This window comes from Photinus pyralis, unplaced genomic scaffold, assembly GCF_008802855.1.
Source record: "Photinus pyralis isolate 1611_PpyrPB1 unplaced genomic scaffold, Ppyr1.3 Ppyr1.4_LG3b, whole genome shotgun sequence".
Classification (NCBI taxonomy): Eukaryota; Metazoa; Arthropoda; class Insecta; order Coleoptera; family Lampyridae; genus Photinus; species Photinus pyralis.
This window is the reverse complement of record NW_022170510.1, coordinates 14,620,038-14,638,166: the sequence shown is the minus strand read 5'-3', so window position 1 is coordinate 14,638,166 and position 18,129 is coordinate 14,620,038. Positions and strand designations below refer to the sequence as shown.

The 18,129-nt window shown below is 34.7% G+C and overlaps 1 protein-coding gene across 1 annotated transcript in view; it reads right to left on the bottom strand.

Annotated features, from left to right (window-relative positions):
* Nucleotides 1-18,129, bottom strand: part of LOC116167465 (protein MLP1 homolog) — a 31,881-nt gene that overhangs the window by 5,576 nt on the left and 8,176 nt on the right. Inside the window, exons 7-9 of the mRNA XM_031482829.1 lie at nucleotides 11,769-13,110; nucleotides 10,287-11,168; nucleotides 8,113-8,844 (exon numbers count right to left, since the gene is read on the bottom strand). Of these exons, the coding sequence (XP_031338689.1) occupies nucleotides 8,113-8,844; nucleotides 10,287-11,168; nucleotides 11,769-13,110 (2,956 nt within the window). The remainder of the gene's footprint in view (nucleotides 1-8,112; nucleotides 8,845-10,286; nucleotides 11,169-11,768; nucleotides 13,111-18,129) is intronic.

Here is an 18,129-nt window from a genome sequence, read left to right as displayed (position 1 = left end):
AAGAAATTCACCATCATCAGAAAGAAAATTTGGATAATTACTACATAGTAGATAGTACATTTGAGACTTATTTTTTTGTATTCGACCGTTTGCAACGGGGTAAAATGTTTTAACAAGGCACTGTTAGCCCTAAGATAACTGGTTTTTCTTTTTAGCATTGCTCATTTTATTTTTTGTATGTCATTGTGTTGCGATAATGTGTGTTAAAATGAAGATTTTCTTTGATGCGATACAAAATTATGTGTCGATTTAAATTCCAGTAAAAGTAGAGAAAATTCAGATAAAGTTTATTTTTGTTTGTTCAATGGAAAATTTCTCTTGTTTCGGATTAACTAATGGTCATTTCCAGTATAAGTTAAAGTTTAATAATGCTGTTTCTTTTGAATTACGAAATTATTGAGATTCTCCACCGTTTCGGAACCCAGCTGGACCCTGAGATTCAATTTTTCTTTCATTATTAAAAATAAAATTTATTGGAAGATGGGTTTGTTACAAGTTTTAATTTGTGTAATTGTAGCTAGCTATACTCTATTCATTTTAAGAAGGTAGTGGTAGAAAGCATAGGCAAGCTTTGACCTTCACTGTGATTGGTTAAAACGCGAGTCAGTATTACGCTGAAAAATAAAACGAGTGACCATTTTTGTACGGTGGTAGTTGCTGGTGTCAACTAAACCATCAAATTGTCATTAACTGTGTCAAAGGTCCAAGCGTGCAGTCGTTTGTTTCTGTTCGCAGTGCTGGATATTTCTACTTTACGATAATTTGGTGCTGTTTTATATTTTCCCTGTGTGTGCTTATCTTCAAACACAGCGCCATCTACTACCTTCTTATAATGAATGCAGTATAGGTAAGTGTCAATTGAGTGGTGTAATGAACTCATGCCATTCCACAATGCACACTGCATCTTCATCTGATTGCGGTGACTTTAAGAACGATTAGAACAGTGGCGGCTCGTGCAGGAGGGCTCTGAAAACAGAAGGATGGAATTTGATTTCAAAAAGACTAAATTATAAGCATGTAAAAATAAACTGTTGACTGTTGTTATTTATAAATGTCGAACTTTACCTCAGCGCCCCTCCAAATACAAGACCCACCAGCCGCCACTAGATTAGAATATCATAGTACCTACTTAACTGTCCCTTTAAATTAGTTGAATTAGTATTCCGTTTTTTCACAAAAAAAAAACAACCACTCTATGTAAAGAGTTTACCAATAGGGGATAGGCCAGGGTTTTTTGAGGACTCGTAGCTACCAGATCCCACTATCTTTGCGGAAAACAAAGCATTATTCTCAATCTGTCAACTTACTCAACTGTCATCATGGCGTCGTACAGTACAGAACAGCGAGTTACACTTGTACAAAAATATCAGGCTTCATCTGTGTGTGCTACACATCACACAGACAATTCAAAAGATTATCGAGAAATTCACAACTACCGGGTCGCTGATGGACCAAAGGCCATATCATTGAATTTATAACTATCAGAAGCGCGGATCCCATATAACAGTTTGTGACCATGTGCCAACTGGCCGCCGCTAGGAGCAGTTCGATCGTTTGAAAGTCCGTGGGCGATCGAAAGTGGAGCGTTACATTGACATTAGATGGCAGCATTACAAACCATTTATTTCGACCATTCGAATATTTTCCTTTTTAATCGTCAGATGTCAGGAACTCCGGATGTTTTTTGTGTTATCATTGAAATGGTTTTATAAATAGGATTGGAATGTTCTAAAAATAGATCCCTTAAGAAGCATTGCGTAAATTTGTAATGTAAATAATAATACATTTAGACGAACGAAGCTTGCAGTCCTTGTCCCTGAAGGAATGCAATTTCATACATTCTATTCACAGGCAGTAAAATAGGCAGGTTCCACATTTTTACTGAAAGCGGGAGATTTTGTTATTAAAAAACGATCACAAAATTTTTTAAGGCAAAATATTGTCCGTTGCAAGCAGGCAGCTACATCATTTCCACATTCACATTTGATAACTAAATTTCGCGAATCAGCTTTTTTATAACCATGCAGCATTGTGCACAAATAAATCGGTCCCAGTTTACGTGAATTCGTATACCTACTAGAGCTGAGCGATAAATGAAACTGTTATCGATTTATCGATAAGTCTGTTCAGTCTGATAATTATCGATTAATCATTAATTGATAACTATCGATAATTATCGATAACTTTAATCACTTATCGTTAACTTTCGATAATAATCGACAATTATCGATAAATCGTAAGGTTAATTTTCGATAATGATCGATAACGTTTGATAAATATCGATAACTTTTTATAATTATCGATAACTTTTGAAAATAATTAATAATGATTGTTAGCTGCTGATAATAATCGATTATTATTGCCACGAAAATTGTCTATCTCTGATATTTATCGATTAATAAATAAGTAGCGGAAATTATCAAGAGAAAACTATCGATACTTTTTCATAAATCTCATCGATATAATATATTCTCAATCGATATATTACATCATCCATGCGTACACTCGCAAACATTTTTGTTTTTTTGGTATTGATATTGCGAGAGATAATTTAAATAAAACAGGATCTTTTGATGCTCAAGTTGTCTGAAATCAAAGGTGATCAAGTGGACGATAATCCTCAAAAATGAGTACAGCAGTAGGTTGTGAATTGTGATCATATGACAACTCAACAATGCTCTTACATCGCTTTTGTTGGAAGTAAACTGGTATACCTAAACATTGAAAAGTTTATGTCGTTAAAAATTCTCTCGATAATTTGATAATTATCTATCTTAATAGTTTAGTTGTGAGATTAATCGATAGATTATCGGAAATTATAGGTTTATCGACCAATCCTTTAACATTTTCGATAAATTACACCGGTCTACAGCATTTTTGCGCACGGGACATATATACCTTATTTTTATTGCTTCTATAGCCACAAATAAGAATTAGAACAAAAAATGGTTATGTATTTGATTTTGTGTGAAAAAAATGCAAAAAACCAAAAAATAAAAATACCTATAGAATCCTACTTACATAGGCATGATTTATTAAATGGTAACGTTTCTACATTTATAATTTGTTTATCTTAGAGTCTAAATGTTTAAAAATGGAACAGTTTTGCTGTTTTTGTCATGTTCAACTGAATCTGATCTTCCATCATGCTTCCAACTTCCTGGCCTTGGGAAGGTGCCTAAGTTCCATTGTCTCGAGAAAGTGTTGTCCTTATTCCGAATAAGCTCCCATATTATCCTTAAATTGATCTAAATGAGAATGTAACCTGTGCATCTTTATTCTTTAGAGACATTCTATACCCCATGATACAAAACCAAATCCTGTCAGCTCGTCATAATTTTCAGCTCTATGGTTTCCCAGGAAACACTGAACGGGAAACCATGGACTATTGCCTTAAAACTGTTCCAGGATTTTTTTTCCTCTTTGCTAAGTAACCGCGGAAAAATATCACCCTCCATTTTTCTTTTTTTTTAGGGAAAACAAAGATTCCAGCTTTAATTTTCGCCCCTGAAAGCTTTCAATCAAATCGCTGTAACTTTTGTAAAAGCAAATATTTTCGATGTCTTAATCGCACTTTTTATTTATTTTTGCTTATTATAGTCAGAATATATATTGTGTAAATCCCATGCGCAAAAAATTCTTTTTTTTGTTGACCGGTCGACCATTTTTTTTAAATTTATCGATTGACTATCTATTAATCGATAATTATCGATAAGTTATCGATTAACCATTGAGAACAAATTTCAAACGTCAGAATTTAAAAGAAAAGAGGTTAACGACCTTTTTATTTTGTATCAAAATTGCCAGGTGTGACGTGTGATCCTAGATCAGGGGTCGGCAACCTGCGGCTCTTTTGATACCTATAAAGTTGCGGCTCTCCGTATTTATCTAAAGAAATTAGTTCATTTGTTCGAAATTCGCCTTTTTAATTAATCTTATTTTGTATCAAAAGTATACTTGCAGCAAATAATTATCTAATTTTTGACACTTGTTTACTTTCTGGTATTCTTTTGTTTTTTTTATTATAGCCAGCCTACTCCGATGTATAAACACGTAATTAATTAATGAGTAGGTACTTTTGTGAAAAATATTGAATAACCTAAACACTGCGGAGTTTAAGTACAGGGCACCCCTTATAAACATTTAAGAGAAGACAAAAGGGAATAGCTAAATAAAATAGTGGTAGTTCCATTTGAAAAAGAATAGTTATAGCACTTTGAACAAACGGCATTGAAACAACCAAATATTCAGGATGTTCTATTTAAAAAGATCAGTCAATTGACATCGTAAAAATGGAACACCCTGTACATTCAAAAATAATTTCTGTAGATCCGCAACCACCAATATTTTTACCAGGTATCTATCAGCTATGTAGGAAAAACCGACGGACTGTTGCAGGACCCTGTATATAGCCAAAAACTATAATATTGAATCAAAAATTATTTGTGGCTCTTTAAGAACTGGGAAATTTTGTAAATTGTAATTTTTGGCTCTTCCGTTTCAATAGGTTGCCGACCCCTGTCTTAGGTAGTTTAACCGGTGGCAACGGTTTAACCGACACACACAAAAATTAAGAATAGATAGGTAGGTACATTTAATTTCTGTTACAGTGATCAAGGATGCCTGCGTATTTTTTGCTTTCCTGTTCAAATGTAATTCAATCTTCCTTAAGGAATGTTAAGTAAGGTCACGATTCATGAAAGGAAGAATGTTTATCTTACGTCATTCAACATCCTGTGTGCCACATAAATGCCTTATAAGTACGTTTCTTGGGTATCTAGAATTCTGTATACAACAATTACAAATCGAGATAGTGGGTTCATTACAGATTCCTGTATAATAATTAACAAAGGTAAAAAACTGACATTATTATTCATCTTTCTCAATGGTAGAGACATCTACGTCTTGTAATTTAAACTATTGAAAACAGTCACATATCCTGCCATTTAACCTGCGCTTCTGATAGTTATAAATTCAATGGCCATATGTACGTACTCGTTCTGCCCGGTTGCTTGAAAACATCACTGCTATCAGCCAGAGTGTGGCCGAGGACCTGATGCTCTCAGTTCCTTGTCTTTCGCAGCAGCCTCTCAGAAATTATCAGAATTTATCTCTCCATCCCGATAAAATTCACACAGAAATTGAAGCCCCCAGACCATGGCCAGCGTCGTGCGTTTGTTGCATGGATATTAGCGCAACCATAGATATACACATACATTGTTCTGTGACGGAAGTAAGAACAGAACCCAATTTTCATCAAAAACTCATGCTGAGTGATGAGGCACATTATGATCTCCATGGATCCGTTACTAAACAAAACTCCCAATTTTGAGGACTAAAGAATCCACATGAGATTGTTGAGAAACTGCTGCATCCAGAATGTGTTACTGTCTGGCGTGCATTTTAGAGTTGAGGCATCATTGGTCCTTTCTTTTTCGAGAATGATGAAGGACGAGAGATTACAATGTGTGGTGAAAGATCACGCGCCATGATTAATCAGTTTTTATGGCCTTGTTTGCTTCGCATGGACCATTTGGTTCCAGCAGGACGGTTCAAGAAGCCACACGACGCATGCTACACTGGATTTGCTGCGAACGAAATTCCCTAGCCGAAACGGCGATATGAATTGGCCGCGTTCCTGTGATTGGACGCCGCTAGATTTTTGTGGAGATGTGTGAAGGGAAAGATCTGCGCTAACCATCCGCAGAATATTCAGCAATTTAAACTCGAAATCGAACATGTCATCGGCGAAATTCCGAGAGAAATCTGCTAGAATATTATGCTGAATTTCATCAAGTGAGATAATTAAGATGTTTCTATTTAAGATGTTTCTATTTCAATATTGAATAAACATTTTTGAATTTCCTTGAATATTTTGAGTTTTAATCCAATAAAAGTGTAGGTAACTCATATTGGTACGAGTATATCAACAAAATATAGAAAATCAGACTGTCTGGCATCACCGAAATAATTATATTATTATTATAGTTTCACCAAAGCTACCTGTCATTCAATTTTTAGCTTCCTAGCGTCAGCTAGGTGGCTATTGCTATCACCGTTTTTTGGACATCATAAAATTTCATCAAATGTCGACGTTTTAGATCATTTTAAGCAACTTTTAAGGAATAAAATGTTTTTCCGTCTGTATGTATGTGCGTACATTCGTACGTGCATACGTTGGCAATTTTCCGAGGTAACGGCTCGACGGATTTTGTTCAAATTTTGGATATGTATATTGGGCATACTGAAACGAAAACGCAAAATAACGAGCTGGATTTTTGAAAAAAAATTTTGGAGCGCCGTAACGGCATCGAACTTTTTTTTTTCAAATAGCAACCTAAAATTTTTATTAAGTTATTTGAAAGACCATATTTTTCTTTATACAACCTACAAATATTGTGCAAGGTTTTATTACAAAAAAACAGAAAAAAAAATGTCAAAGTTAAAAAACTAAACAAAATTTTTCGCCAAAACGGTTACTATGGTTTCGTTAAAATTTTGAGAATGGACATTAGGCATTATAAATGATGTACTGTAAAAATTTTTTTTTAATATCTAAGTTTTTAGCGCCGTGACGTCATAAAACTTTTTTTCAATGAACGATGAACGATTGCAGAAGTTCGTTCGTTGCATTCTTTTTGATTTTAATCCAAAAAACTAAGGTAAAACATCAAACCTATGTTAACATATCTGTGTACAAGTACATGTATAAATACTGCAGTTTTTAGAAAGATTAATTAATATCACAGATTTAAACACTGTAATCTGAGTAAAGAAGTAAAGAAAAGTAGAACCTGACCCATCTATAATAACATCTGCACCAGACCGACGACAAACATTGACAACTTAATGAGGGTGTAGTGCCATGTTAAGGGATAAGTTGTAAAATGTCATTCTTATTGTTACGTGCCGATTCAATTGAATAAGGAGCTTTGTGTTTACTGACTTTAGATAATAAATGAATTATTGGTAATAAGTATAGGCCCACCAATCGGAAGCGCAGGAAGTCAAACGTAAATACAACACACAATTTCTGGCCAAATTGACTTAGATTTTATATTTGTGTAGTAGAAGGTAGTGCAATTTTATTTGAATAATATATCGGCCAAATGGCCGCCACGGCTCCTGCTGCAGGCGATGACTCTTCTATTAAAATTTTTCATCACGTTTTCGCACATTGATAGCGAAATCTCAGCGATACCAACCCAAATCTTGTTCTTAAGGTCTTCAATTGTTTGTGGATTATTAGCATAGACCTTCTCCTTCACGTAGCCCCAAAGAAAAAATCGGGCGGTGTTAAATCGCATGAGCTAGGCACCCAACTGGCTGATGATTGCAAGAAATTAGGCGGCCATTTAGAATTTTGGTAATATACCTCGATAATTTTCACACGTTTCGCTATTGTATAGCGTTCCATCGTGACTGTCAACTATATTGTACTACATTGTACTGCTCAAATGTCAAATTTGGTGAAAAAAAAAGAAGCGTTCAATTACAGCAAGCATTTAACTTCCTGCGTTTCCGATGGCTGGCCCTATATTAGCACAGATTTATAGTATATTTAAATCTGTGATATTAGTAATAAACACAAACAAAAGTGGTCTGAGGTGAGCTAGGAAGTTTTTCTGTCAAGAATTTGACTCATTTTTTTAAGCCAAGATGGCGCCCTCGCTGGGCTGACAAGAACCGTGGCGTGTGATTTATCTATGCATCTATTTATAATGCAACAAGTTTAAAACCTCACTGGTTACGCCCATCCGTGCAGTGTCATTGCTAATGATTTATTACAAGCTACCTACCACACCATAAGACAAAACAGAAACACAAAAATTTCATTCGGTACAGCCTACACCCCTTATATGTGACTTTGCCGTTGACAGAGGGATGAATGTAACATGATTTTGAATGTGTGCCACTTTTTTTTATCACACATGCGGACCTTTGTATAGCTAGCATCATAACGCAGATCAGTTATTTCCTCTTTAATACCTACCTACTAGGTAGAATAAATATGTTTGGCAAAGCATAAAACAATTACATTCTCAGCAAAAAGTTTTTCCAACATAAAAGCTAAAAAATTATGCAAATTTATTAAATCATAAAGTTCCTTACCATTTTTTCTTTCATTTTTTCAAACTTGGCTTCATACTCAATTCTTACATCTTGAATTTTTTTACTGTCACTTTTATCTTTACTGAGTGCTTCTAATAACGCCTCTCTATCTTTACTTCGTTTATACTTCACTGTGTCCAACTCCATTCGAAGGGTGTTGTTTTCTTCCAAAAGTTTTTCATACGCTTCTTGAACTAGTCTCACTTCACTTAGTTGAGCAGTCCTACCATCCAGTAACTTACGCATGGTCGCATTTTCGAGTTCCAACTTGGAGTTTTCGCTCATTACGTTACCATAAGCGTCTCTCAATTTCAAAACCTCCTTTCCTAGTTTAACATCTTGTTCTGTTTTATGATCTTGATCAAATTGGATTTGCTCTGGTATGAAGTTCTGTTTGGCTTTATACTCCGCATACTCTTGCTGCAACTTCCTATATTTCTCCAAAGATTCGCTTATTTTGCTTTCGTATTCTTCCTTTTGAGCAATTTGTTGTTGAAGTAACTGCTTATAACTCTGCTCCAAGACACCATCAGCCTTTTCGTTTAGGATTTTGTTTTCCTGTCGCAATTGCTTCACTTTCTTTTCAAGATTACTTTTAGCATTTTCCGATAATGTAAGGCGTTGTTTTAACATTGTGTTTTTCTTTTTCAGGTCCTCATCTTTGACTTTAACATCGGCCATAACATTGTTAGTACTGCGTAATATGTTTTCTTTTTGTAATTTTGAAACTCTCTGAAACATGGAAAATCATTAGTTTGTGCCGTTGGCTACAAACAGTAACATATTATTGGAGTAAGGCGACCATTTAATAAGGGACAGTCCCTTTTTTGACCGCATTGTTTCGTATATGTAATTATTTTAATAAATTACGTAAATGTTCCGTATATATAAAGAAGTCCCGTATTTGTCCCATTTCTGACGTTTGTTGTTTAGAAAGAATTTAAAAAATATTACCTACATGAATAAAATTTGGACCAGCTAAAAAACAAACCTTACGGTAGGAAACTTAAAGGGACTTTTAATAACAAAACATAATTTTGAAATGGATTGCCTCGAATTTTATAAATATCTCCAAGATCATCCAATGTCTTACGGAAGGTGCATTCAACAGAAAAATATACAAATGAGTAGGTAGCGTTTTTCTTATTCTTATTGTATCAACTAATTTGTTTGTTGAATAAAATAGAAACCTGGTACCTACCTAATTTTAATTAATTTTTAAACGATTTAGAAGACCCGAAGCACTGTACTTTTCTTTCACATAAAAAAAATATTGGAGCCATGAAGTCCATTAAAAATAACAAATATCAAACATTTTTCCCAGGATTATAATGTTGAACACGTCAAGAAAATAGGTTGATCATCAGGTTAACGAGACATTGCATAAGATAACAATCTTTTAAATGAAACAGGTATGTTTACATATTTTGAAAATTTTGCCAATTAATATGTTGATGTTAGTTTGTTTAACTAAGTTTATTATTGTTACAATTTTCCGCATTTTTTATAGAAAACGTGGTAATTTACGTTGAATGTTTAATGCTTTGCTGATAATGAATATCTGTTATGGATTTTTTTATACCAAAATGAATTATGTTTCAAAATGCATAAAATGAACAATTCAAAAATTTTTATTTTTATTGTTGAATATCTTGATAACCAATGGCCAATTTGTTTAGATAGAGAGTAAACCTGAATAAGTAATATCAGTACTCTCAAAATAAAGGTGAGTAACTACGAAGGCGTAAAAGGGGCATCTATACAAAAAAAATAAATACGACTACAATTCCAACTTCCAACTCACAATTCTGACTTTAAACTCAGAATTCTAACTTTCGATCCCAGAATGATGAGTTTAAACTCAGAATTCTAGCTTTAAACTTAGAATTCTAACTTTCAACTCAGAATTGTAACTTTAAATGCAGAATTCTGACTTCAAATTCAGAATTCTAACTTTTGATCTCAGAAGTTTGAGGTTAAACTCAAAATTTTGACTTTGGGGTCACATGAGTTTAAAGTCAGATTCTGAGTTTAAAGTCAGATTTCTGCATTTCAAGTCCGAATTTTGAGTCGTATTTTTTTATGTAGATGGCCCTTCTACACCTTCGTAAGTATCCAACAATAAAATTCGAATTAAAAAAATTACATTCACATTTATAAAATCTAATACATACCAATGCAATGCCATTTTCGAAGGAAGTAAGTTGCTCTAGCAAGTTATTGGCAGAACTTCGACAATCGGTAATTTGCTCAAGTTCTTGATCAAAGTTGGCTACCTCAAATATACTTGGAACCACCTCGCAATCGGTAATGACAGTATTACAAAACTGTGCGGGAATTTGTACGACATTTAACACAATTTCGTGAATTTTTTTCGATATTCGCGCAAATTGTTTTTGCAGATCTTCAACTATAAATTCAAATGATTCAATCTGATCTCTTAATTTTGCAGCTTCCCTATCATCGTTCAAATTCGAGGTTTTTGTTTGGAGAGTAAATAACGAATGTTTCACATTATTAATGACACTTTCAAGAAAATTACGTTCAGTAATCAACTTGTCAACAGAAGTCTTGTGAGTCATAGAATATTGCCGTAACGTTTCGATCTGTTTCAGTACGTTGCTTTGAATTCCTTGAACATTACTATGTTCTATTACCTCAGGTTTAACATTATTATCGTTTAATTGTGCAGTTAACTGATCAACTTGAAGTTGAAGTGTTTGTTTCGCTTTTTCCAATTGCAGTATTTCTTCCAATTTGTCGACCAGTTTAAAATTCGCGTCGCTGATCACATTTTCTTGACTTCGTACGATAGATTCTTGACCAAAAATTTTTTCATTTGCAACTTTCACTTCCAATTCTAAAGCTTGGCGTTCTACGAAAACAGTTTTTATTTTTTCCTTATGATTCTCAATTTCCTGTTTAGCAATACGAATTTCTTGCTGCAATAAATCGTTTTCTTTGTGCAAATGGTTTATTTTACTTGCAGTTTCTGCTTCTGACAGTTTCTGCTGCTCAAGGTGGTTTTTAAAATTCTCCTTTTCTTTAGAAATTACCTACAAAAATAGTTCACATCAACACTTAAATAACAACATAATTTTTAACGCCAACATCAAAATTTTGTTAAAATTATCAAATAAGTTTTCCTAAACACAAGCACCGTCACTTGTTAAAGTGCTCATGGCTGTCTGTAGGTCTGTTCTTTGCCTAAATAACTAAACAAAAAAAGATAGCCTCTCCTCTTTCAGAGTTCATAACAAAAGACCTAGGGCCGTATGCTTGAGTTCGCTCGATATCACTTCACGTCTAGAATACCAATTCGAAGGATACGGTTATCGCATGAGATATTTTCATTCGAAATATATCATGTTCGAAATTTATTGAGTATACTCATAACTCGAACATACGGTCCCTGGTGGATGAATGGCCAATTGAATCCCAACGAAATTTGTGGAAATAATATCTGTGCCAGAAAAGCTTTGATGGCGGGACATTAAGAATAAAAATCGCTACAATACATCACGAAAAAACATATCTGTGAAGTAAAGAAAATTGTCCCAAAATATAGCTAAACAAACCAGACAAGATTATTTTTGAAATTTTATAAACAAATGTGTTTGAACCTGACTAAGCATATCAATTAAAAATCTACCTACCTCTTTCATATGGGTACATATTTCGGATATTGAACTCAGTAGTGTCCTATTAGCAGTACTTATGTTACCAACGTTGCTATTTGTGTCAACCTGGATTCCATCTTCTCCACATTGATTTTTGCAGTCATTCACATTTTCAATTACATCCTTTAAACTTTGGAACATATGCTGGATTTCGTTCCTGTAGGCCGTCTCGTTTGCAGACAATTCCTTAATTCTGTACTGGTAGTCCTCCACCACTTTTGCTTGATCATCTAATGCCTTTGTATTATCTGCAAGTTTACCCTGCTCCGCTTCAATTCCCTTTTTAAGACTGTCAATTAGTGCCAAGCTCTCTACATGACTGTTCAACCTTTCGGTTTCAAGTTGTGAAATGACTGTTTTAAGGTTTTCATTTTCTGAGGAAACTGATTTTAAAGACCACAGTAATTGCATTTCCAACAGCTTAAGATTTTGAGTAACTACATCCCACATTTTTATATAATCAGCTTTAAGAATATCAAACGACTCCTTCAGGTGTAGACGTTGTTTCATCATTTTTCCAAGTTTGTTGCTTAAATTAATTTTGTTCACATTCACTTGTGCAAACAATACACACAGTCCTTTAAAGTTATTAAAACTTGTTTCATTCTTGCTTTCAGAATATGACAACCTATTTAAAGAGTCTTCCAATTTTGATTTTAATGCAGACTCGATCAAAATTTGTTGCCCTATTGTAGAATTTAAATCACTTATGCGTTTTTTATATTCATCTTCAAGCAACGTCCTTTCCATAAGAGAATGCTTTGCTTCTCTTAACTGTTCTTGTACATGACTGAGTGTGTGATTAGTTTCCGAATTGCATTTATCCAAAATGTTATATTTCTCCACAATCTCATGTAAATTTTCTGTTAAACTATTAATTTGAGCATTGTTTTCTTGTACACATTCGTGGTGAGTTTGTAGTGATTCTGTATATTTGAAAGTCATTAAACTTAACTCCTCTCTTACACTAGCCAATTCTTCAACATAAAAATTCTCCTTATCGACTAATAATTGGACATCACTTTTAAGTGCAAGTGCTTCTTCTTCAAGAAAACGTAATTGAATAACTTTTGTGTCATATTGCTCTGTTAAATTCTCCAAGTCCATACTTTGCTTTAGTAACTCCTCCCCGAGGCATATTAATTGAGCTTTCATTTTTTCTTCATTTTGTTTATTCTTATCCAGTTCCTTACTTTTATCAGATAAATCATACGTGAGACTGTCCACCTTTGATTCAAGTTCTCGACACTTTCCCTCTAAGAATATCTTCCCGTTTTGTAGATTACAGCAATCTTCTTGTAATTCCTTGACTTTTTCCCTAAAAAGAAACGATACTATAAATAAACAACTTTGCAACGAGCAAAATACATAAAATACCTGCATATTAAAACTATACCAATCCAGACTGGGCTAAATTGGCGATAAGAAAAATCTTGGCGGTTGCTTAATCCTAAGCACCCAAATTTTGATTAAAAGCTGATTTACTGGATGATCACATGTCTTTTGACCAAGAAATATCAAAATGACTATTATTAATTCATCAATTTCGTTAGGTAAACGTATTACTTAACTAACTGAAAAATAAATTAAACACATTCTGATCATTTTTGTAGATATTTTCCTGCCTCTCTGAACACGTGTATACATTTTTATAGTATAGTAGTTCATAAAAATGGGTTTTTTGGATTTTTTAGAGGAACGGTTCGTTTTATGATAAAAATAGGTCAGACAAAAATTGTAGATCATGCAATTATCTACAAAAATTGTTCTTACAATTATTCCAGTAAGATTCAGTATTTGTGAGAAAAAGGGATTCTAAAATTGGCTAAAGATGTACTCCCCATAACACGCGTGCCTATTAGTCCGGTCGATAGATCACATACCGTGCGTTTTTGATAGTGGACCTTTTTTTTATTGTTGTAATTAGTTCATTAGGTATTAAAGATTAAATTTACGACGGGAGCCATTTCCAAAATATTGTCGTTCGGCCGCCATATTAAGTTGTACCAACGAACACCAGAAAAAAATTGTAAAAGTGGGCACCCTTAACGGCTACGGATTCCAAAGTACCGAGCCCGTAGGTCGAATAACTTCTCCTCCAGGTCCGAAAAGGTGTTTTTTCGCGTTTTTTTCACGTCTTACGGCAGCCCCCCCGCCGGAGGGCGATAAAAAATTTCACCGTACGCGATTCGACGCGGCCGTCCTCGGTACCCCCCGGGCCGCGGCGGCTTCCGCGCGACACTTACCTTTGGTCCTCCGGAGGGGGTTTTATGGGGAAAAACACGAATAGGGGGGTGGCGCGGGGGGAAAACCGGTCGAACGATTTGCTTCGTTTTTACTTATTTTCATGTCGTCGACGTACTCGACGATTTTACAAATTTTCGTGAAAATCCTGCAGGCGGTTTCGAATATGCTTTGGGTGGAAGTCAGAAGAGACCAGATTGCGGCCTGTTATGTATACAGAACCTGCATTACCCAGGGTTGCCCAAATGATTCTTCAACACCAAAATAACGAAGAGGTAGAAGAACGAGAAGCCGATGAACCATTCATTGTCAATGATTCAGCAGTGGAAGACAGCGACACGGGTGATGAATAAATATTAATATTTTGTTTCTTTTAAGTGCGTAGCTAAATGTTATATTTTTTAATCACCCTGTATAATAATCCAATTTCTGCAATATATGTTCTAAATATTTACAGGTCTTTAATTTAAACCTAAAAGTTTAAAATAACAATATTTTTCAAATAGGTAAGTTAGTTTAACCATTTTTTTGTTTTTCGGGATGAAATTCAATATGGCGGCCAAACGACAATTTTTTTTACGAGGCTCCCATCTTTAAAATAATTAAAATCGTGTTAAAAGCGAGTATCAGTAATAAAAAAAAGGTCCCCACAGAAAACGCACGGGACTTACTATCTCGACCGCACTATATGCACATCATTGGACGAATAATATAAGTCAAACTAGGTATTACTAAATGGCCGTTTGCATCGACAAATTTAAGCTAAAGCGCAACTTAAAATCCATGGTAACCATTAACACGACAATGGTTGTCATGGATTTTAAGATACGATTAAGCTAATAGGTACCATTCACATGCGGATATGTACGGCGGATCTGTACGGCGGACATGTACGCGGGACAGATCCGTATCAATTCGTATGTGTGTATCCGCGTGTTCGGCGTACATATCCTGCTCGCCATCCGTCGATCAGGATGACGAGCACTGACAGCGAGCCCGACAAATCCGCACGTGTGTAGTCGTTTCACGGATTTGTTTGCCGGACATAGAATCAAAAAATAGGAACTTCTTGAAAATATGTTTGGAAATTTAAGAAATCAAAATGGAAATGCGACTAATCCTACTCCAATTAAACAGTCATTAAATAGTATATTAAGATACAAGTGTATAATCAAGTCTTTAAAGCACGCGCAACGAGTTTAAGGGCACGACGCAAAGCGGAGTGCCTTTAACGTTGTAAGTGCTTTAAAGACTAATTATACACGTGTATCTTATAGTATTTTTTATTATACCTGCAGTATAATTTAAAAATAGGAAATACAATGAAGTCATATTGACGTTATACTCGAATACATGTCTAATTAAGTGGGCTGGGTGTTCGCAATTTCACGATTGCCATGGAAATGTCACTTGACGTTTGCTTATAAAAATCATCGTCTTTGTGAATTAAACGATTTCCGTTGAAAAAGATAATACACCGCCCATTAAATCTATTGTTGTAAAATCTAAACAAACGTTGGTAGGTGTAAAATCCAACTCCAGTAAAGCCTATTATAAAGAATATGAAAAGTTGTTTCCATGGATGAATAGGAAGTTACTTACAAATACAGTCTTAAATGCATCCATAATGCTGGCATATATGAAGGAAATGTCAAAGGTATTTAAATCTTCTATATTTTGGTGCATTCATTCAAAACTTTAAAGCAATACTGCGATTAAAAAGTGGAACAGATTTGGAAGCATACCCTAAATTACGCGCGTTTGTGAAAGCTTCAACCAAAGGATAGGTACAAAAGCCAAAGAAATATTCTGCATTTACAGAAAGCGACCTAAGAGGATTTTTTATTTCATCCAGATGACAGTTTCAAAAGTCATACTTGAAGTATCGTTACTTAGCAACTTTAAAGCACGTGTGTTTTAAAGGGCCTTTTTCGCACGCATTTGAGTGTTTAAAACGGAGATTGTGATTCAGGTATAATAAAAAAAAATATTTTGTTTAAATTACTTTTGAATATAATGCAGGCGCAAACTGTGCTAAAGATTTGAATGATCTTTTGGGTAACTTTACAAACAAAATTGCGGAACAACACCGCACTAATGGTGACCGACTATTAGTCGAATACAATCCGATCAGTTACCTTTTGGTTTTTGGTGATATTTTAAAAGTGAAATTTGAAGACTACGGTGATATTAACATTCCAGAACAAAATGTGCATTTTTGGGGAACAATTTAAATACTGGTAAAGACTGTAGTGCCTTACTCCACCAACCAAGTACACCTAACTACTAATGAAATAATTTTATGCCATTTCCGAGCATATTCTGCCAAAAAATTGTGCAAATCATGAGGCGTTTCCAATTCTCTAAGTAAAGTCATATGAAGAGTACTTTTTCGATTCAAGAACCACTGTTTTGACCACAGTCTCTTCTGTTTCCTATCTTCAAATAAAACCATATATCCTGCAATTATTGTCAGTTTCTTCTTATGATCCATAGCAATTACCACAGCACTCAAAACCACACAACCCAGGGGCTAGCACTACAGAACTGAAATAGTGAGAGAACGCCGCCTGCTCGTCTATTAAGATTTGTCCATGATCTGTGTACAGACATATCCGCCTGTGTGTAGCTCAAGGCGGATCTGTCCGCCGTACAGATCCGCCGTACATATCCGCATGTGAATGGGGCCCTTAAGCCCCGCTTAAATTTGTCAGTGCAAACGGCCATAATACATTAGGTAGTGCTTCGGATAATCAAACAGTAGTTTCAAAATAGGTACAATCCTGTATGAAACAGGATGAAAAAAAATGAGTGTAAATTTGAATCAACTCTATTATGTTTTCAATTAAATAAATGGTGTAGTAAAATGACTTAGATTATACTTATACAATACTGTCATGCCTAGTTTTAAACCACATTAGAGTACAGAATTTAAAATAAGTAAGTGCAGTAAGTATAACAGTATCAAATACTGCACAACAATACATAATGTTTGTGTATGTATTTGTGAGCAGAGGCTTGATTTACATTAATAAATTAATTACATTGATCCTTACATCGACGACGAAACACCTGATGTATCACTGTTTGAACAATATACGTCGACTTAGGAAGAAGAAGACGAAGAAAAACAAGAAGTTTATGAGAAGACGCAAAAGAAGGATAAATTGAATGAGAAGACCTATTATTCTACGAGGATTAAATAAAATAGACCGTGGAGTAGGGGAAACCACGTTAAAAAAACGCGTCAAGTAAGCTACCTCACATGTGGCGTGGAAACGTGTGCATAGTATAGAGAATACAACTTTGGTAAATTTTGGAATCGCTTTTTCTCAGATGCACTGTATCTTAGGAGAAAAAGGATAAGGACATTTTTTGTATATAATTGCATGATCTACAAGTTTTGTCTGGGCTATTTTTATTATAAAACTAACCGTTTCGCTAAAGATCCAGACAACCCATTTTTGTGAACTTTTGACCTTGAATAAAAATTTTTGCACACATGGGATGGATGGGGACTTTTCACAATTTCATTATAATGGTCCCTAACGTTCATGTGAATTTTCAGCTTCTTCGAAATTTATGGAAGGGTACCCCTATTTTTCATGCTAACCTGACCGGACTATACAGGATGTAAATTTTTTTTTTAATATTTGAGTTTTTAATGCTGTGGCGTCATACAACTGTTTTTTCTAATAGCAACTCACATTTTTTTAGCCCATTTTCCAACGAAGTTGGGTGCGCTATTGCAGCCACTTTCTCTGTTCGTCGGTCTGTGCGAGGCGTTAACTACTCCTATAGTTTTCAATATACCTACTTAATTCGTTCTTTTTGCATTCGGTAGCGTATAGCTCTAGCACTGAGTCAAGGAAAATCTTGACAATTAAACTGCGCATGCGCAAATGTCAACTTCCTCATTTATTAATATATTGCTGTGTTATTTTGTCTGGCAGGACGAAATTTTGGGATTCTTAACTAGAATGGACAAGGGCGGTTTCAATGTAATTAATTTTCTTAATTTAAATTTTTGTTTTGTGTCGTTCGTTAAGTACTTCAACAGAAATTATTGTTACGAAAAAGAGGTCAAGGTTTG